Source organism: Odocoileus virginianus, chromosome 18 (assembly GCF_023699985.2).
Source record: "Odocoileus virginianus isolate 20LAN1187 ecotype Illinois chromosome 18, Ovbor_1.2, whole genome shotgun sequence".
NCBI lineage: Eukaryota > Metazoa > Chordata > Mammalia > Artiodactyla > Cervidae > Odocoileus > Odocoileus virginianus.
The window spans coordinates 22,587,573-22,609,755 of NC_069691.1; the positions used below are offsets into that span (position 1 = coordinate 22,587,573).

The following is a 22,183-nucleotide window of genomic DNA, read 5'->3' on the forward strand; positions in this document are numbered from 1 at the left end:
TTATGATAACTGATTAATTTGGGGGGAGCGGGTGCGGCGGGGAATGCTTAACTGTATTACAAAGTGCCTGTATCATTTTTTTAAATTTTTTATTAGTTGGAGGCTAATTACTTTACAATATTGTGGTGGTTCTTGTCATACATTGACATGAATCAGCCATGGATATACATGTATTCCCCATCCCGATCCCCTCTCCTGCCTCCCTCTCCACCCGATTCCTCTGGGTCTTCCCAGTGCACCAGGTCCGAGCACTTGTCTCATGCATCCAACCTGGGCTGGTGATCTGTTTCACCCTAGATATACATGTTTTGATGCTGTTCTCTTGAAACATCCCACCCTCGCCTTCTCCCACAGAGTCCAAAAGTCTGTTCTATACATCTGAGTCTCTTTTTCTGTTTTGCATATAGGGGTATCGTTACCATCTTTCTAAATTCCATATATATGTGTTAGTATACTGTAATGGTCTTTATCTTTCTGGCTTACTTCACTCTGTATAATGGGCTCCAGTTTCATCCATCTCATTAGCTTGTACCATTTTAAAAGAAAAAATCATTTCCACTAGTAGTGGATGAGGGTTCAAGTTTCTGTTGTCAACATTTGTTTTTGTACTCTTGGTTCTAGCCATCTGAGTTATGTATGAAGTCTCATCTTATGGTTTAGATTTACATTTCCCTGATGGCTAACATCTTTTCATATATCATTAGCCATTCACATCTCTTTGGAGAAAACTGTATTCACATCCTTTTCCCACTTCACAGATGGCTCATTAATCTTATTGTTGATTTGCAAGAGTTCTTTATATATTTTAGATACTAGACAGTTATGTTTTGCAAATATTTTTTCATTCTGAGGGCTTTTCACTTTCATGATACTGTCTTTTGAAACATAAACTTTTTCGTTTTGGTGAAGTCCCTTTTTCTTTGGTTCCTTGAGCTTCTGGGTGTCATATCCAAGAAACCATTTCCAAATCCTAGGTTATGAAGATTTATGCTTATGTTTTTTTGTTTTATATTTTAGCACCTACATTTAGTTCTTTGATCCATTTTGAGTTAATTTTTGTATATGGTATGAAGACATCTAACTTTGTTCTTTTGTATGTGACTACTCAGTTGTTATAATTTACTGAAAAGTTTACCATTTACTGAAAAGGTTTTTTTTCCTATTGTCAAAAATCAATTGAGTACAAATGAATGGGTTTATTTCTGGAACTGTCAGTTGTATTACATTGATTTCTGGGTCTTTCCTTGATGCCAGTACTACACTGTCTTGATTACTGTTGCTACTTAGAAGAAGGAAGTTTTGAACGTGAGAGATGTTAAGTTTTTTCAGGACCATTTTGGCCCTTCTGTGTCCCTTGCATTTCCATATGAATTTTAGAATCAGCTTGTCAGTTTTTGTGTGCACCCAGACACACATATAAGGCAGCTAAAAGTTTGATAAGAATTATATTCAGATCAATTTTTGGAAAATCTTGTCATCTTGATAATATGCCTTCCAGCCCATGAACATGGAGTGTCTTTCCAGTTATTCATGGCTTCAGTTTCTTTCAGGAGGGTTTTATAGGTACTTTTAATAAGATTATCAGTATTTTATTCTTGATATTGCAAATAGAAAAGTTTTATTTTTGGATTGTTAGTATATAGAAATAACTGATTTCTCTATGTTGCAATTGCATCCTATAACACTGTTGAATTCACTTACTACTTATATAGTAGTTTTTTGTGTGTGGATTCCTTAGCATGTCCTATGTAGAAAATCATGTCATCTATAATTAGAGCCTGGGCTAGAGCCTCCAATACAATATTCAAGTGGCAGTAAGTAGATACCTTCGTCTTTCTAATGTTAGGGGGAAGTACTGAGTGTCTCATATACATTAGGATGTCAGCTATTGAGTTTTCATAGATGACCTTTATCAGGTTAAGGAAGTTCCCTTCTATTAAATTTTTTATCATAAAGAGGTGTTAACTTTGTCAAAAAAGTTTCACTTCTGTTGAGATGATTATATTGTTCTTTATTCTAATAATATGGTATATTACGTTGACTTTTAGGTGTTAAACCCACATTCCATTCCTGGGCTAAATCTCATTTTGGTCATGATATAGGCCAAAGTTGAAGAAAAGAAATTATCAATATACTTGTTGTATTTTCACTAATCAAATAAGGAAATAGTAGTATCAAAAGAAAAGTACTGATACACTTCAAAAATGCCCAAGATGTTTTTTCAAATAAAAACAGACATAAGGAGGCATAGGTGCATTTTGGCTTTATTGGCCTTAAAAGACAAAGTGTTATTAAGAACATAAGTTATTTGGCTGCTTCACCTTGTGCTGAACTGTTCTGAGGGAAACTCACTTGGAAAGGGAGGTAACTTGCACAGAGCTCTTGGAGCTCACAAGTGGGTTCTCTATTTTGAGGCCTGGTGGGGCGGTGCCTTCCTTGTGAGCAGCGGGTCACTCTGACTGAAAGATAGTATTTTTCTCCCCCTGCCCCGCATCCCCCAATGAAAGAACATCCTTTATTAGCCCTTTAGTGATTTTCTTTGCCAACAATGATGATAAACCTGCTAAAAAGGCTGTAGGCTCAACATTTAATTTCTGTGAAATTCAAACGCACAATTTCATTCCACAGTAAGATGGATTCCAGTTGTAGCCATGTTGAGTTCTTTGCTCACGTGACCCTTTAAAATAGCAATTATACCCACAGAAGCCAACTAGGTCTTTCTAACAGCAAAGTTTTTTTTTTAAAGCTCTAAAAGGCTTTATGGATTTAAAATAATTCTTCAGATGAGGGGATTACAGGAAAATATAAATAATGATGATCTGTTTCTCTGTTAATGATACTGACTAGTATTTAACATGTTTATTTCAGTTAAACTGTAAGGCAACAATTCATCCCTAGCAAACCAGTGAAAAGAAATGGACATATTCATTCTTCCTTTCCTGAGTCCGCAGGCTGGCTTCTTAAATGGTGGTGACGATTTAGAAATCCGATCATGCCTATGTACATCTGCTAAAGTATGGAAACAGAAATACTGCATGCAACCGTCATTCTTAGGTAAATTTTTAAGAATTTTTCCAAAATCACAATCCTTCACACTTCCCCCAATTGTGCAGTGCTGTGCAAAAACTAACAAGTTCTTCAGATTGCTGATCTGACAGTGTGCATATTAAGAGCCATGAGTATTGTCTGCAATTATTTAATGATTTTTGGCGTTAAAGCAGTCGCCCAGAATATGAAGCATGCCCTGAGTCTAATGTGGTTGTTACTGACCTTCTACAACATTAGCGCTTTATAATGCCACAGAAAGCCAAAACAAGAGCGAACTGTCCACATAGGAAAATAAAGGCAGAAAGAAAACCATGATTAGCATCAAAAAGGAGTTAACAACATGTTTCCCAAGGAGGTGGGGGGACGGAAATCACAGGGAACTCAGGTACTGCCCTTCCTCCACATTTGGAAGTTTGCTTTTCTTTTCCCTATAAATAATTTCCAGTAATCTATTTCAGATTAACCACAAGAACAGAAAATACGCCTGTATTTTGAAATTCATTTAGATACTATTTTTCTCCACAATTGTGAGTCTATAAAGGCTATCAGCAGTGCAGACTGTGTGTGTCACTTGAATTATCTAAGACTAGTGATACAGCTGAACCTTGACAACATGGGTTTGAGCTACAGGCCCAATTATACAGGGATTTTTCATTAAATGGATATTACAGTACTACATGATGATCTATAGTTGAATCCACAGATGCAAAACCTTGCATGCAGAGGTCAGCACTCCTAATCCCTGTGTTGTTTAAGGGTCAACTCTACGGTTCTTAGGAAGTCCAGGAAAAGCACTGGGGCCAGTGTCCATGCGTGTGACAGCATGGTACCACCGTTCAGCTCTGGCTGTACCCCTGCTGTCTGTGGGCTCAGCTTTTGAGGACATATGAGGAGCATGATTCAGAATGTGCACTGTATACATCGGACAAGCAGCTTTAAGAAGTAATTTCAAAGACACATACTACTGTGCTCTTTCTGTTCAGGTAGATTGAGTGCCACTGTATTGTTTGTTTCACTATGGCTTTTCTTTAAAAAAAAGGTTTTTTTAGCCTAGACTTGCTAAAGACAAACACTAACTTTTTATGTTTTTAATGGAAAAAAAGAAAGCCAGCAGAATTTACCATTGCTCTCACCAAACTCTTCCACTGCTGGAGCCAACAGCCATCCTCCTCAACATGAAAAGCACCTCTAAGTCCTAGAGCTGCTCTTGTGCAGAACCTAAACACCAACAGCTGTAAGGACAGTTACAGAAGGACACTCCGTGCAAGCCACAGGCTCGAGTCTCAGGAAAGCCAGCTCTGCCAGACACAGTAAGTTACTGAGAAACTAACCTGTTCCATTGGCTAGAAAACAAGGACCCAGTGCATCAATAATACTATGCCCTGAAGGATTAACCTTGGATAACAAGATTCTTATAAAAAAGAAATGAGCAGAATAAATATAAAATGCCCAGCTACTCCCACTCTCCTCCCACCCCCAGAACAGCCACCATGGCAGTTCAGCGCTCGGAGGAGGAAGTTCATGTCCTGTACTTCCACAAACAGTATTCTAGACCAAGAGAGCCTGGAAACCCCAGAAGGAAACAGGTTTTGAAAACCACCTCAGAAAAGCATCCCAATAATGGATCTTGGTGACCACGTGTCTGAAGGACAGGAGCCACCACTTCAATACAGGTTTCCACATCGGAGTACTAGGGCCCCAGAGCCCTAGTACCAGGCACACTCCAAAGACTGCCCAGAGGAGCCCAGCTCCCGGCGCAGGCTGGCGCCTCAGAAGCCAGTCTTCCTCTCAGTTTCTTATGACCTACCATTAACTCCTGTGACACTTTACCACACACCAAAAAATGGCCTTGGGCTTTAACTGGAAATGTCCCTTGTCTCATTAACAAGGGATTTACAGTACCTTCTGCATCTTTCTTGATCCTAAGGGCTCAACTGTTAAAACTGGTTTGCTAGCTTTTATTGTTAAGTCATATAAAATGACATATGTGTGTAGTACCCATGTGTGCTTAGGTGCCAGAAAACTGGTATTTTCAAGTGTCAAAAGGGCCATGCACTCTACTCCACAGAACCATTATAGATCATGCTCAGCCCCTGAAGAGTGTTAGCCCACAAAGCTCTTTGAACATATGCTCGTTAAAATTCACTGACTTACATACAACCGTCCATGCAACATAAGGAGAAACTGTGCCACATGGAGTAATCCCACTGGACATGTACTCAGAGCTCACCCACAAGATTAAAATACAAAGAGATTATAGGTGCACACCCAGGCAGAGGGAAATGTCCAATCTGGGAGCCTCTCTCTCAGAGCATCCAGCTGGGAGGATCTCTTGTCTTCCCCAGAAAAATAGTGGGCAGCAATGGCCACAGTGACCATTCCTTCAGGCTGTTCTTCCAAGACCTGCAGGAGAGAGTTGATTAGTTCTCTAGCTCTAAGGAGGCAGAATACTAACTGATCCCAAGGGTCTTGCCAAATACCACCTGGGAACCTGATCAGTGATACCAGCAAAGCTGGGAGCTTCCCACCTGTACTTCTATCCAGAAGTGCCATGCGGAGGCCTGAAGTCCATGGGAATAAAAGACAAAATAGTCCCCTCCTTTACTTGTGACTGGGGTGCCGTTGCCGAGAGACCACTGAGAAAGCGTAGCCCCTTTGTGGGTTCGGACATAGAAGGACATATGGCTTGGTCCTGCAGGATAAAAGGAAGAGCAGTTAAAACCACCTTCTAAAAAAGCAACAAGAAAAGCAACCCAAACCAGACTATGAAGTTCATGCTTCACTAGCAGTGAAGACGGTCAGTACAAACCTAGTGGAGGGCTTCTGGTCTGGACATTCATTATGACTCAGCAAAGGTAAGTAGTGAGGTGCAGAAAAAGCACAGCGTTCATAATAAGAACACTTGTGTTTACAGCTTGGCCCAGGCATTTAAACATACAAGAACCTACCTACCACTCAGAAGCCCATCTTCAGAAATCTAGAGAATAACTGCAAAAACTACAGCAAAAAAGCACTGATGATTTTAATGTACATTGTATTAAGACAAATATTAATGTAAAGATGGAAGACTAATGTGCAAATGCTGCCTGTAACAAACACAGAGGGAAAGGGAAAAGCAGATAAAAACTGTTGTGTTGGCTTTGCTCTTTAAAAAAGTTTCTGGCACTTAAGGTTTATATTTTTGTTTAGATTGCCTATTTAACTTTTTGCTATATGTATACCCATTTTTGTGGTATTCTTATCAGCTTATACATCATAGAAAAAGGAATACAAATACTGTGAGACCATTGCAACTTCAAGTATTGATCATAAAAATAAATGTGAATAGACACAAGCCAGTTACTAAAAGAAAAATGTAGCTTACAAAACTAGACCTAACCACACACTGTATCCCAAGATATTCAGAAAGGGTAAAAATAAAAAACAAAGGTTATTTCAGGCAAGTGGACAGTCTTTAAAGGATAAAGAAATATTACAGATGAAATCAATGAAATAGACAATGGAACAAACAGACCTAATAATCAAAATCTGTTTTGTTTTTTTAAACTTAACAACACAACCACTCGGTAATCTGACTGGAAAAGAGGCAGGGGAAAAGAGCAGAGCAAACACAAATATACACAAAGATAAATAAGAACTGATTCATGTCAATTTATGACAGAACCACTACAATATTGTAAAGTAATTAGTGTCCAATTAAAATAATTTTTTAAAGGCACCAATAATAGATTTAAACATGACACAACCAATAACCAAAAAGATAAATAAGAAAAATAAACAAGAAATTTAAAAAATCACTACATGAGTTTGAAAACCTGAATGAAATGGGTACTTTGCTAGGACAATACAGGTTATCAAGATTGAACACAGAGATAATAAAGCTAAAACAGGCCAATCTCTCTAGAAAAAGAAACCACTCTAAGAAAAAAGCACCAGGCCCATGGGGTCTCAGAGGAATTCCAGTCAGCTTTTTAACAGAACAGTTCTAATGCTCCATAAACTGCTGTAAGACATGAAAACTAAGGAAAATTTACCAACTGTTTCTGTGATCTGTAACAGTCATAGTGTGTTTACATTTATAATGTATATCTAAACTGTTAAAAACAGTACAAAAAACACCCCAAACCAGTATCATGTATAAGCACTGATTCAAAATTTATAATAACATTATTAACCAAATCCAATATCACATTAAGAAAATACATGATGACCTAATACACCAAGGGAGAAAAATCTAATGATTATTTTTGTAGATGCTAAAAGATTTTCACAAAATTAAAACCCATTCCTTATAAAAATATTCAAGGAATGGTAAGTACTGAATGCTTATTTAACATGATAAAAAAACATACACTCTTTTAGTCCTAAAGTCAATTATCTTATATAACAGGAAAACATTAGAGACTGTGGTTCTAATGTCAAGAAAAAGGCAAGAATGCTTACTATCTCCACAACTGTTCTATCCTATATTAGAAGTATAGGATATACTATTTATAGACAGATCAGAGGCGTAAGAGTTGGTAAAGAAAAACTGTATATGGCTCTTGGGCTAAAAATGGTTTTGTTGCTTTTAAAGAGTGGCTAGCAAAAAAGGAAAGAATCTATAACAGAGACATATGGCAAAGCCTACAATATTTACTATCTAGCCCTTTAAAGTTTGGCAGTTCTTGGTATACCTGGAGAACATTAGTATCAATGATTAATTTTAAAAAATTAAAGATTCAGTAAGATAGCAAGATGGATAGGGTAATTCAACATTACAGTGTCAGTTCTTAATTTATAAATTTGTAATGACCCTAACTAAAATAACTTTATATTAGAGAATACTAAAGTTCTAAATACTAAAATTATGGAACAATAGCATGCAAAGAATGACAAGGAAAACAGTGAAAACCAAAAACTACAAAGGATCTTCACTCTCCTAATCATTAAATGATTAAGCTTCTATAATTTTTTAAAAAATGTGGTAACTGGTGCACAAACAGACACATACATACCACCAATTGTCTTTTTAATGATTTCTTAAACCTTTGTAATCACAAAACACAGGTCAGTAGATGTGCAATCTGCCTGTCAGGGACCTGATTTTTATTGGAATTCTCCAAATTGTGCATAAAGAAGAGACGTTTAAATTTTTCTGTGCTTCCTTTCTACAGGCTAGCGTTTAAATAAAAACCAATTAATGGCATGAATAAGAAAACCAGTTGGTACAAAATGAATTTATTCCTAATTAAAATGTTAAAGCCTAGAAAAGGGAAGTATTCATAAGAGGTGTCAGCGAGGGCCCTTACCTCCCACAAGTGCTTCATCCCACTGCTTAACAACCAGATCTTACTGTTTCACGACGACCATCTTGTGTCCTCCAGCTTCCCCATTTACTAGATTTTCAAGTCCCCTCTGTGTCAAAACTGAATGAACTACACCGTCACATAAATGCAGTTACTTTTCAAGTTGATAGGATGGCCACTGGTCACCAAAACATACAAAAGCCAAAGAGACTACTTGCAGAAGAGAAAGTTCAGAAGGAAGTGGGCAAAGCTGAGGGATACAGAGTCACAAAGTGACTCAGTAAGCAGAATCTTCAACAGATGGTGCTGGAACTGAATATCTGTAAGGGAAAAGGACCTTGACCTCTACCTCAAGCCATACACAGAAATTAATTCAAGGTGGATCCTAAGCCTAAATATAAAAATATAAAGCTACAAAGTTTCTAGAAGAAAACAAAGTCTATTTTCATAATGTCTGGGTAGACAGGCTTTTTTGGAGAACACATAAAGCATTAATCCTAAAAGAAAAACATGATAAGATGGAATAGAAGTCTCACCAGAAGACATTATTAAGAAAATGAATGGGCAAGAAAATCTGGTAACCTGTATCTAATAAAAGATTTTATCTAGAATGTATAAACTCCTCTTAGACAACAAGCCCAGTTTTTAAAGGAGAAAAAGACATGAGGAAACAAAGCAGATGAATGGCCAGTAAGCGCTTGGAAAAGTGTCCACATATTAATTTTAAGAGGAACGCGAGAGATGCTACCACTCAACACCTATAAGGAATGATCCGATGAAAAAACAAAAGGAAAACCAGCAAATTCAGGAAGAATGGAAAGCAACTGGAATTCTTGTATACTGGTGGGAAAGAAAAATGGAAACAGAATGTTTAGAAAGTTAGACATAAGTCTGTCCTATGAACCAGACAATTCCACTGCTAGATATTTATCTACGAGAGATGGAAGACATATTCCCAAAAAGCTTTTTATAAGAATGTTTATAACAGCTTCATCCACATTAGCCCCAAACTGGAAAGAGCCCAGGTATCCATCAATAGGAGAGTGATAAGCCATGAGACAGTCTGACTTACCGACTGATACACTGACTACTAGTCTGCAATGAAAAGGAACAAAATACTGATAACTTAAAAACACCACAGCTCACTCTGAAACACATTATGCTTAACTGACCAGACACTCACTATTACATACTGGATGATTCCATGTGTATATATGAAATTCAAGAACAGCCAAATCAAATCTCTCAATGCAGAAATCAGAAAGGTACTGCTCAGGCTCAGGGGGACTAGAGTGTAAGGGAACTTTATGGGGTGATGGGAATTAAGATCTGGACATGTCAATGTATGTAAATTAGGCCTTAAATGTATCTATAGAAATATTCATTATATATTATATATTATTTATATATGAATGAATAAAAATAAGAGGGAAAGTTATGTTTGAAGATACTTTTCACTCAAAGTCCTAGACAACTTTCTGTCAACCTTTTTTAAACTCTGTAATTAAGGTACAGAGTGAACAGCACCAGAAACTTTTAAAAGTGAACTTCCTGTATTAGGATTTTCTAGACAAACAGGATATGTAGAAAATGTGAATTATTTCACAGAACTGGCTCATGTGATTGTACAGGCTGGCAAATCCAAACTCTGCAGGAGGTGCAGGAAGGCTGGAGACTCAGGGAAGAATTAGAATCCCCAGGACATGCTGGCAAAACTTCCCATCCTTGAAGGAGGCAAGTCTATTTTAAGGCTGTCAGCTGATTGAACAAAGCCCACCACGGTTTCGGAGAACAACCTGCTTTACTCAAAATTTACTGATTTTAAATTAAATGTCAATCCTATCCAAAAAATACCTCCACTAGAAATACCTAACATTTTTTTTTTCTTTTCCCCTTGTATCTGGGTACCACCTTAAAAAAAAAATTGCCAAATGTAACTCAATAGAATTGAGTGCCCATTAGGTGCTAGTAATATTTACTGGGCACAGAGACTAGAGAGAAAAATAAAAGCACATCCATGTCTGCCTCCCTTGAATGCTAGTGGAAAATCAGACATGAACTAAATAACCATGATACAAAAAGGTCAGTACTACAATAGAGATACGTACAAAAGGCACAAAATAGATAGCAGTTGCTCAGTCTGTTAGAGAACAATGAGAGAAAGGTCTGAATAATACTGACATTTTGCCAAGAGAAGAAACAGTGCCAGAGAGAGAGAGAGTAGCAAGAAAACATCACTCTCAGGAAGAGGGAGTGTGTGCCGATGGAAATGAGCACTTGGATGCAGCTAAGGAGTGCATAAGGGAAGTCCTGGAAAAGTTGAAATACCATAAGCCAAATTACCGAAGACCAAACATACTCTCCCAGAGAATTTGGGTGCATTCTGCAGCGGCAGGAAATCATGGAAAAGCTCTTTTAAGTGGGGAAGTGACATGATCATTTTGCAAAACAAAATTAGAAGACTTATAAGCCAGACCACCAGTTGAGAAGCTCAAGGACCTACTAGTTCCAAACATGATAAATATACCAAGAAAGGTCAAACGGTCTACTCATGCCAGGCCAAATGCTCTTATATCTGACAATGAAAGTTTTTTAATAAGGCTCCTTAAAAAGTATTTGCTTCAATTACTTTTAGAAACACAAATCACTGTGGATGGTGACTGCAGCCATGAAATTAAAAGACGCTTGCTCCTTGTGAAGGCAAGTTATGACCAACCTAGAAAGCATATTAAAAAGCAGAGACATTACTTTGCCAACAAAGGTCCGTCTGGTCAAGGCTATGGTTTTTCCAGTGGTCATGTATGGATGTGAGAGTTGGACTGTGAAGAAAGCTGAACGCCGAAAAATTGATGCTTTTCAACTGTGGTGTTGGAGAAGACTGTTGAGAGTCCCTTGGACTGCAAGGAGATCCAACCAGTCCATCCTAAAGGAGATCAATCCTGGGTGTTCATTGGAAGGACTGATGCTAAAGTTGAAACTCCAGTACTCTGGCCACCTCATGCGAAGAGTTGACTCATTGGAAAAGACCCTGATGCTGAGAGGGATTGGGGGCGGGAGGAGAAGGGGACGACAGAGGATGAGATGGCTGGATGGCATCACCGACTCGATGGACATGAGTTTGAGTAAACTCTGGGAGTTGGTGATGGACAGGGAGGCCTGGCGTGCTGCAATTCATGGGGTCGCAAAGAGTCGGACATGACTGAGTGACTGAATTGCACTGAAGCACCCAAGCTGCTGATCAAAAATAAGTCTGAGGAGAAAAAAACCCCACATGTAACATTAAAAAGCTTAAGAAGTAAAAGAGAGAGAGAGAGAAAAGTTGCTGACTTATCCACTGCTTCAAAGATCAACTTAACAGAATTCCAGGGAGGAAAAAACTGCAGATACTATGTTATAAAATGTCTGAACTACCCATGAAGCAGTATAATGTTACTTGAAAGTTAACTTAATAAAAGCTTGAAACCACTGAAAATAATGTTTAACAAGTATAATTAAAATGCTAATATATCATTAATGCAAAATTTAGGTTTAAAGAAAGTAGGGAAAACCACTAGGTCACTCAGGTATGACCTAAATCAAATCACTTATGATGATACAGTGGAAGTGACGAATAGATCAATGGGATCTGGTAGAGAGTGTGCCTGAAGTATGAGTGGAAATTAGTAACACTGTACAGGGGGCAGTGACCAAAACTGTCCCCAAGAAAAATGCAAGAAGGCAAAGTGGTTGTCTAAGAAGGCTTTACAAATAGCTGAGGAAGGAAGAGAAATGAAAGGCAAGGCAGAAAGGGAAAGATTCATCCAACTGAATGTAGAGTTCCAGAGAACAGCAAGGAGAGATAAGAAGGCCTTCTAAAATGAACAATGCAAAGAAATAGAGGAAAACAATAGAATGAGAAAGACCAGAGCTCTCTTCAAGAGAATTAGAGATATCATGGGAACACTTAAGACAAAGATGGACACAATAAAGGACAGAAATGGTAAGGACCTAACAGACACAGAAGATATTCAAAAGACGTGGCATGCATACACAGATGAACTGTACAAAAAAGGTCTTAATGACCCAGATAACCACGATGGTGTGGTCACTTACCTAGAGCCAGACATCCTAGAGTGTAAAGTCAGTGGGCCTTAGGAAGCATTACTACGAACAAAGTTACTCCAGGTGATGGAATTGCAGCTGGGCTATTTAAAACTCTAAAAGATGATGCTGTTAAAATGCTGCACTCAATATGTCAGCAAATTTGGAAAACTCCCTGGTGGCTCAGATGGTAAAGAATCTGCCTGCAATGTAGGAAACCTGGGTTCAATTCCTGGGTCAGGAAGATCCCCTGGAGAAGGGAATGGCTACCCACTCCAGTATTCTTGCCTGGAGGATTCCATGGACAGAGGAGCCTGGCAGACTACAGTCCATGGAGTTGCAAAGAGTTGGACATGACTGAGTGACACTTTTACTTTCAGCAGCAGCCACAGGACTGGAAAAGGTCAGTTTTCATTCCAATTCTAAAGAAAAAAAATGCCAAAGAATGTTTAAACTATCACACAGCTGTGTACATTTCTCATGGTAGCTAGGTTATGCTCAAAATCCTTCGAGCTAAGTTTCAGCAGTATGTGAACCGGGAACTTCCAGATGTTCAAGCTGGGTTTAGAAAAGGCAGAGGAACCAGAGATCAAATTGCCAACATTCACTGGATCATGGAGAAAGCAAGGGATTTCCAGAAAAATTTCTGCTTCACTGACTAGACTAAAGCCTTTGACTGTGTGATCACAACAAACTGTGGAATATTCTTAAAGAGATGAGAGTGCCAGACCACCTTAGAACCAACGGTTAGAACCGGACATGGAACAACTAACTGGTTCCAAATTGTGAAAGGAGTACAACATGGCTGTATATTATCATCCTTCTTATTTAACTTATATGCAGAGTATATCATGTGAAATGCCAGGGTGGATGAATCCCAAGGTGGAGTCAACATTGCTGGGAGTTATATTAACAACCTCAGGTACATAGTTAATAGGCTAATGGCAGAAAGTAAAGAGGAACTGAAGAGCCTCTTGAGGAAGGTAAAAGACGAGTGAAAAGCTGGCTTGAAATTCAACATTCAAAAAACTAAGATCATGGTATCTAGTCCCATCACTTCATGGCAAAGAGAAGGGAAAAGGGTTGACGCAGTGACAGATTTTATTTTCTTGGGCTCCAAAATCACTGTGGACGGTGACTCCAGCCATGAAACTAAATGATGCTTGCTTACTGGAAGGAAAGCTATGACGAACCTAGACAGTGTATTGAAAAACAAAGACATCACTTTGCTGACAAAAGTTCGTATAGTCAAAGCTAAGGTTCTTCTAGTAGCATGTGTGGGTATGAAAATTGGACCATAAAGAAGGCTGAGTCCTGAAGAATTGCTTCTTTTGAATTGTGCTGGAGAAGACTCTTGAGAGTCCCTTAGACAGTAAAGAGATCAAACCAGTCAATCCTAAAGGAAATCAACCCTGAAGAGTCATTGGAAGGACTGATGCTGAAGCTCCAATACTTTGGCCTCCTGTTGTGACGAGCCAACTCATAGGAAGAGACCCTGATGCTGGGAAAGACTGAAGGCAAAAGAGAAGGGGGCAAAGGATGAGATGGTTAGAGCACATCACCAATTCAATGAACATGAATTTAAGCAGGCTCTGGGAACTAGCTGGAAAACACCACCATCAAAAACATTCATAGTACTTCAACACCAGAATACACCTTTCAAGCTCACATGAAACATTCACCGAGAGACCATATCCTGCAGCATAAAACACACTTCAATAAATTTAGAATAGAAATACAAAATATGCTCTTAGACCCCAATAAAATTATGCTAGAAATCAATACTGAAAAACAATTGGTAACAAAGTAAGGTGAACCAGAATTTTAATTTATGAGATGCACCAAAATAGTGCTTAGTGGGAAAAATACAGCATTGAAAGCATATATTAGAAAAGATGATCTAAAATCAATACTCTTTAAGCTTCCACTTTAATAAACTGGATTTAATTTACTCTTTTTCTAAACTAAGTAGAAGAAATAAGTAATTAAAAACAGCAGAAATTCATAAAATTGTAATAGGAAGTCAAGACTGGTTCTTTGAAAATACCGGTAAAACCAATAAGGCTCTAGCCAGGCTAAGAAAAAAAGAGATGACACGGATCACTAATCTCAGAAATCAAATAGGTGACAACACTATACAATGAGCCCATTGACGGTAAAAGAATAATGAAAGAATATTACGAACTCCGTAGGCACCAAAATTTGATAACCCAAATGAAATAGACCAATTCCTTCAAAGACACAATCTGCCAATACACACACAAGAAAAAACAGTGGATCTGAAAGTCTTTTCTTAAGCAAAACTGAATGATTAACAACCTTCCAAAACAGAAAGAACCAGGCCCAGATGAGTTCACTAGTAAATTCTACCAAATATTAAAGGAAGAAATTATACAAATTCTCTACCATTTCTTCCAGAAGATAGAAGCAGAAGGAATAATTTCTAATTAATTCTGAGGCCAGCATCACCCTCATACCAAAACCACACAAAGACATTACAAGAAAACTTAAAAATTAGTATTCCTTCATAAACACAGATATAAAAACCCACAACATAATATTAGAAAATCAAATCCAACAATGTATAAGAATTATACACTATGACCAAGTGGAATTTATTCCAGGTGTACAAGATTGATTCAACATTTAAAAATCAAGTAATGTAATCCATCACATAAAACAGGCTAAAAGAAAAACCACAAGGTCATATCAAAAGACAGAAAAACATTTGATAAAGTCCAACATTCATTTACAATAGAAACTAGCAGCAAACTAAAAACAAATAGGAACTTCCTCAACCTGATAAAGAACATCCACAGGAAATAGCATACTCAGCTAATATCATACTCAGTTGGTAAGAAAGCTTTCTCATTAAAGTCAGGAACAAGGCAAGGATGACCTCCTCTTACCACTCAGTTTGAAAATCAAACTGGGAAGTCCTAGCTTATGCCATGAGATAAGAAAAGGAAATAAAAAGCATAAAGACTGGGAAAAAAGAAACAAAACTGCCTTTGTAAATGACGTGATCATCTATGTAGAAAATCCAAAAGAATCAACCAAAGAAATCCTGGAACTAACAATGATAGCAAGGCTACAGGATACAAAGTTAATATACAGAAGTCAGTTGCTTTCCTATATACCAGCAGTGAGCAATACTATTTACATTAGCACCTCAAAAATTACATACTGAGGTATAAATCTCACAAGATATGAGCAAAAGTGTGAACCTACATAAGTCAGATATAAATGGAGAGATTCCATGTCATGGATCAGAAGAGTCAGTAACGATGTCATTTTCCTGAACTTGATCCGTAGGTTCAATGCCATTCCAATCAAAATCACAAAAAGCTATTTTGCGGGTATTGCCAAATTGATATATGGAAAGACAAAAGACAGGAAATAAGCAATATACTGAAGAAAAGTAAAGTCGAGACAACGACATTACCCAACTTCAAGAAATACTATAAAGTTACAGAAATCAAGACAGTGCAGTGATGGAAAAGGAATAGAGAAACAGAATAAAATAGAGCCCAAAATAGTCCCACATAAATATAGTCAACTGATCTTTGACTAAGAAAGGCAACTCAGTGGAGACAGGATAGTCTTCAACAAATGATACTGGTACAAATGCAAAAAAATGAATCTAGACACAGACTGTATACCTTTCGCAAAAATTTAGTTCCAAACGTATCACAGACATAAGTGTAAAAAGCAGAATCTTAAAACTTCTGGAAGGTAACATCAGAGAAAATTTAGAGACCTTGGGTTTGGCAATGACTTTTAGATACAACACCAAAAGTGCATTCCATTAAAAAAAGTAAGTTGGACTTCAATAATTTAAAACTCTTATGCTCTTTAAAAAACCTTTGTTAAGATATGAAAATACAAAGTGGGAGAAAATATTTGCAAAACACATGATAAAGGACTTATACCCATATATAAAGAACTCTTAAATCTCAACAATAAATTAATAAATGGACAAAAGATCAGAATAGACACCTCACCAAAGAAGTTATACACATGGCAAATAAGTATGAAAAGATGCTAACAACATATATGTCATTAGAGAATGACAAAACAGTAACGAGATACCACTACACATCTATGAGAATGGCTAACATTCAAAACACTAATAGCACCAATGCTGGTGAGAATATAGAACAACAAGAACTCACATTCATTGCTGGTAGGAATTCATACTTTGGAAAACACTTCGGCAGCTTCTTACAAAGGTAAATATAGGCTTATTGTACAGTCCAGCAATTGCACTCCTAGATATTTATCCAAATGAGTTGAAAACTTATTTTACACAAAAGTCTGCACGTTTATAGCAACTTTATTCAGAATTACCAAAAACTGGAAACAACCAAGATATTCTTCAACAGATCAGCAGATAAACTGTGGTACATTCACAGCAATAGAAAGAAATAAGCTATCAAGCCATTAAAAGACATAAAAGCACCTTAAATGCAAATTACTAAATAAAAGAAGCCAATCTGGAAAGGGTACCAAGTAAACTTCCAAGCTATATGATATTCTGGAAAAGGCAAAACTGGATATGGTAAAAGGTCAGTGGTTGCCAGAGGCAGTGAACAAAGGGTCACCGAGGGGGGGCGGTGAATCTATGCTGTGTGATATTGTAATAGTGAATACATGACAGTATGCATTTGTCACAACCCACAGAAGTAAGCAACACAAACAATAAACTAAGGACTTTTGTTATTAATAATGTATCAATATTGGCTCATCAATGATAAGATATGTTCCACACTTAATGCAAAAGGAGAATAATAAGGGAAGCTGGAGGGTGGGGGGGCAGACATGGGGAATTTTTGTACTTTCTGCTCAAATTTTTCTGTAAACATTTTCTAAACTGCTCTAAAAAATAAAGTATTACATTTTATTTTTAAAAATCATAACCAGCTTCAATTGCTTTTAAAAACGCTAAGTTCTTCCTAAGTTGCTGGTCACTATTATAAATTTGAGGAAAAACTAAACGTGCGTATTGAAATTTTTAAGAAGTGATAGAAGAAAAAAACTATCATCTGACTTACCTGTTGCTTCAAAGGTCAGCTTTATGGAATCCCAGGGTGTCTGTTCTTTGGATACAAGTCTGAAATGAGCAGGTTCTCTTGGAGAGACTTCTGGGGCAGGAAGATACCAGTTTTTCCTATTTGGAAAGGTAACTTCAATATTTAGGTTGCTTTATTGATTAACTTCTAGCTATAACTCATGGACACACTCAGAATATAATAAACACATAAACTATGATGGAAATGATGATAAACAATGTCAGTTTCTCTGAAGCTCAGGTTATTGTGCCGTAAAACCTTCCTGAAGAACAAGGATCCCAGGTGATCTGAGTTCCATTACCCATACTATTTCTTTTCCTCCATTCCTTCACTGCCAAACCATTAAATGTCCAAAAAATAAAACAATTAGAAACTTATGCTTAGCTGCTTGCTATCTGTTAGACCAGTTAAGAGGGCTACCCTTTGTAACTATTCAGGTTTCTAGAGGAAAGACATCCTAAATTTGAAAAAGCAGAATTTTGAAAGGGAAAAAAAAAAACTTCCGAGTGCTTTATCTGTAGTAATATCGGAGCTTTTGTAGTGATATTAAAAAAAATAATATAAACAGCACTCAACTTCTACGTTAACCAGTTTAAATAACAGTACCGGCATAGTGATAGGAACTGAGAACACACTACCCCCATCTCAAAGGAGAGAAGTGATGAACCGACCTGATGAGGAAGTGCACGGGCAGATACCAGGGGAAGCCACAGAGCGGGGCGCTCTCCTCACAGTCAGCTCGGACGGTGTCGTTGATTTCAGAAATGTGAGGTGTTATGTGGGACATGCCTGTATAATCAAATGCGTTGATCCACACTCCAGAGTCCCGTTTAACTACGTTTCCATCCAGACCATGAAACGTTCTGGTTATATGCTGAGAAGAACAAGCCTGATGAGGAAAGTACTGTTTGAACTCCTTCACCCACATCCCTGCCCCACATGGACGAAAATGACTAGGTAACAAAACCAAGAGATGAAGAGGCTACCGAGCAACGGGAACCCTCACATACCACTGGGCACCAACACTTCAGGAGACTGCTTAGCATCGCCTAGTAAAGTCAGCATGCACATACCCTGCACGCCAGCAACTCCACTCCTGAGTGTGGACCTCAGAGAAACGTGAACAGGGTACAAGAGTGTTGGTTCCGCACTGTCTATATGAGCAAAAGCTGGATATAACCCAAATGTCCACTGATAGCAGAATAGACAAATAAATTAGGGTGTCATCCTAGAACAGAAGTCTATGCAGCAATGGAGAATAATGAACTACAGTGACAGAGTTCATCCTGGAACACGCTGACATGCTGCTGGGCAATAAGAAGCAAGTCAGCAAAGAGTATTTTTGGTTTGGCTTTATCTACAAGAAGCTCAAAAACAAGCCAGACTTCTATGTTGCTTAGAGATTCATACGTATGTGGCACAGTGATGGTTAACTGCAACCTTTAAGATAGTACTTTGGCGGGTGGTAAGGAGAGGAGCAAAAGACTTGGGATTAAGAAGGGAACACAAGGGTTTTCTAAGGTGCAACTAATGATCTTTTAAATTCAAGATGATTGTTTTACTGTTTCTTACAAATATACTGCTATATTTGTATTTCATACAAATTTTTTTTGAAAACCAACTATTTCAGATTTAAAACACGTGAACACTAAAACTCCTAAAAGGTCTTATTTAAAAGAAACACACACACACACACACACCCCTTTCCCTTTCAGTCTGTTACATGAAGCTAATTCATGTGCAAAGAAAAACAGAAATCACAGCTCACCACTAGATGACAGACCTGTGCCTAACAGAATGAAAAGGCACCTTGCTCCATCCTGAATAGCTCTATTGACAGCAGAAACCACCCTGAAGAATATCAAATTTGAAAAGAAACAGAACAAAGGGCAGGGGTAAACCAAAGCCCACAGGCCAAATGGCCTGCTACTATTTTTATAAATAAAGCTTTACTGGAACATGCATCTGCTGGTATTGTCCATGGCAGGTTTCACTCTGTAAAAACAGAGTGGCTAAAACAGAGACCAGCTGGCAGAGCCTGAAATATTACCTGGCCCTTTATAGGAAACGTCTGCCAAGTTCTGAAACTGGGGAAGAAGAGAACCCCAAAACAAATCAGGACAGGAGTTTTTTTAAAATAATAAAAGTCTAGTTTCTCCTAATGATTACTGATGTAACATCTGTCACATAAAAATGGATCACTGTTCTACAGGTCTGTAAACAAGGAATAGTTGGCTCTTCCTCGAAATCTCCTCTCTGATATTTAAGTTCAAACATATTATTATTAACTTACTCAAGTCTTTGAATAGTAATCAAGGTTATGACTCTTGGCTTTTCTGTTTGGCCACTCCATTCCCTCTTACAGGAAGACTGAAAATAAGATGACTTAAGTTCTTTTTCCTGTTTTTTACCAGCTCTAAAAAGTTTGCAGAAAAACCTGAAATCTAAGAAAGTTGCAAATCTCATTCTATTAATATCTAAGTTGTTATACTTTCACTATCCCGTATTACCTTGAATATTACCTAAGATCAGTCTTACTAGCATGTTAAAGAATCTGTTTCCTTTTGCCAGTTGATAGGAGTTCATATTTTTACTCAGTCTGCAGACAGCTTTACAATCTGTATTTCTAACAGTTCATTACTTCATGATACATATATGTGCTCATTTTTCTAAATACATTTTTGTAATCTGAACAGTAGTAAAAAAACAAACAGGTTTCCTTTCAGTCCCTTGGGAGAAGGGTTTCTAGCTAATCAGAATGCCTCTTGATGGTCAATCTTTTCCTCAATGCCTTACACAAAATAGTCAAGGTACAATTAACAGGTCAACAGTAGAAAAGTCACTTATGTGTTTTGAGCTTTACTGTTGACCAGTGAAACTCAAAATACTATAAACCTTTCCTGTCCAGAATCTCAAATAGGTCACACAAAATCACTCTTACCTGAAGAAACACTCTCTTTGGCTTTGGACTGGCAGGGTTGGAGCTGTACGGGAAAAAAGTTCCACTGCAAACAAGGAGGAATGTAACTGTACATACCAAAGTTAAACTTAGCATTGTTCTTTTTGTGCTTTTGGCAAGGTAGATGAAGTTAATCTAAAAACACAAAAACAGAAAAATTAACCACTGGCAGGAAAAGTGGTTTTAGTGACTTTCTAACAGGCATTGCAGCAGATAATGAAGGACATGTATCAGCATGTGCTAACACACTCCAGCTTCCGGTACACCAAGCACTCCTTATAAGGGATTTCCATCACAAGTCGAGTCTAAATAAATGAGAGATGCCAGCACCATGGAGACAGTACGCAGACTTCTTGACAGGCAGCAAGGCAGTGAGGGGGAACAGGGAAACTGAGACAGGGGCTCTGCTCAGTCAAGAGATTACAGCATGGTCATCTGTCAGTCAAACAGTGGCCGTTTTTTATTTCTATCAATACTCTGCAGCCAACACTACAGCAGACAACTATTTAACTATATTAACAACTATTTAACTGTATTAACTATTTAACTGTTTAAAGACATCATGACATGATTTTATTAAAGAAGTAACCTTTTATGCAAGTAAGCAGGCCTATTTCAAAACAAAACTCAAGTTCTATTTGTAATGCTTTCATAACATGCCTAGATTCACCTAAATGAGCATTTAGATGCACCTTCAAGACTGCCCTGCATGTAAAGAAAAACTGCTATAAAAGTAGTTCTGCACCTGAAGCTTACACAGTATCATAAATCAACTTTTATCATAAATCAACTTTTAGTTCAATTGCAAAAAAAACAAAACTCTGAAAACTGAAACAAACTGGGAAAGTAAAAGTCATTCTGCTCTTTTCACTGCCAAGTTAACCAAAGCCAACACAAAACAGCAGATCTGAACTTGGGCAGGAAAACAAGTGGCTCAGTCTCAAGATGGGCATCCTGAAAGTCCTAAATATACTTATATTAGTTTCTTAATTGTAATGAAATCACTGAATTAAAGTTTTGGAGGACACACAACTCATAGAATATGTCCACAGATCCCCTAGGGGTTCTGAAGGAGCCACTCCAAGAAACAATGACCTAATCCCTGCTTCCCTTATCAGCTACCCTCCCAGGGTCAATAAGAAGAAAAGTGAAGAACATAAAGGTGAAAATGTGTTTTTGAGATGAAAATGAAAAATGATTCATTCCAAGTATTCAACTATATGAAACTAATAAAAAGATTTTATATCTACAGTGTAACATATGCCATCCAGAGTAATCTCCAGCAAAGGAGTACTGGCCTTATATTTTCACACTGGAGCCAGAAAGGAGAAAAAGTACCCAAGGATTTAGGGTAGTGAGTTAGCAAAACACAATTTGTTACCCTGTCTGTCCCTCTTCCTCCTAAGAGTCACAATATTTAAAATGTGGCTCCTTAGAACAGTATCAGTATCAAATATCCTGCCACGTAATGAGTTTCGCCTCCAGTGGAAGGCTGGTTAGGTTTCGGTACAGAGTTGTGTGGGTCCAGATAAAACCTCCCTGTGGTTCCTGCCATTCTCCACCCTGCTGCTACCTAGAGCTGTCCTACAGCTTCCGGTTAGGCTACAGTTCCCACATCCACATTCTCTCTTCTCCATGTTATGAGGCTCATCTTTTCTGCCTCTTGTGTCCACCTTCTGGAAGAGGTTTGGTAATGGTGATAAATGAAAAGGTGATCACAGAGGGAGAGAAGGAAG

At 37.8% G+C, this 22,183-nt stretch overlaps 1 protein-coding gene across 2 annotated transcripts in view; it reads right to left on the minus strand.

Moving 5' to 3' along the window:
- Positions 1-2,248: 2,248 nt before the first annotated feature.
- The window catches only part of ERMP1 (endoplasmic reticulum metallopeptidase 1), a 54,298-nt gene continuing 34,363 nt past the window's right edge, over positions 2,249-22,183 (minus strand). The window contains exons 11-15 of one of the 2 annotated variants that reach the window (XM_070480453.1): positions 20,430-20,582; positions 18,160-18,377; positions 17,471-17,586; positions 5,577-5,740; positions 2,249-5,451 (exon numbers count right to left, since the gene is read on the minus strand). In XM_070480453.1, the coding sequence (XP_070336554.1) occupies positions 5,287-5,451; positions 5,577-5,740; positions 17,471-17,586; positions 18,160-18,377; positions 20,430-20,582 (816 nt within the window). In that variant the 3' untranslated portion in view covers positions 2,249-5,286. The remainder of the gene's footprint in view (positions 5,452-5,576; positions 5,741-17,470; positions 17,587-18,159; positions 18,378-20,429; positions 20,583-22,183) is intronic. The other variant, XM_020904592.2, reaches the window with a different exon arrangement.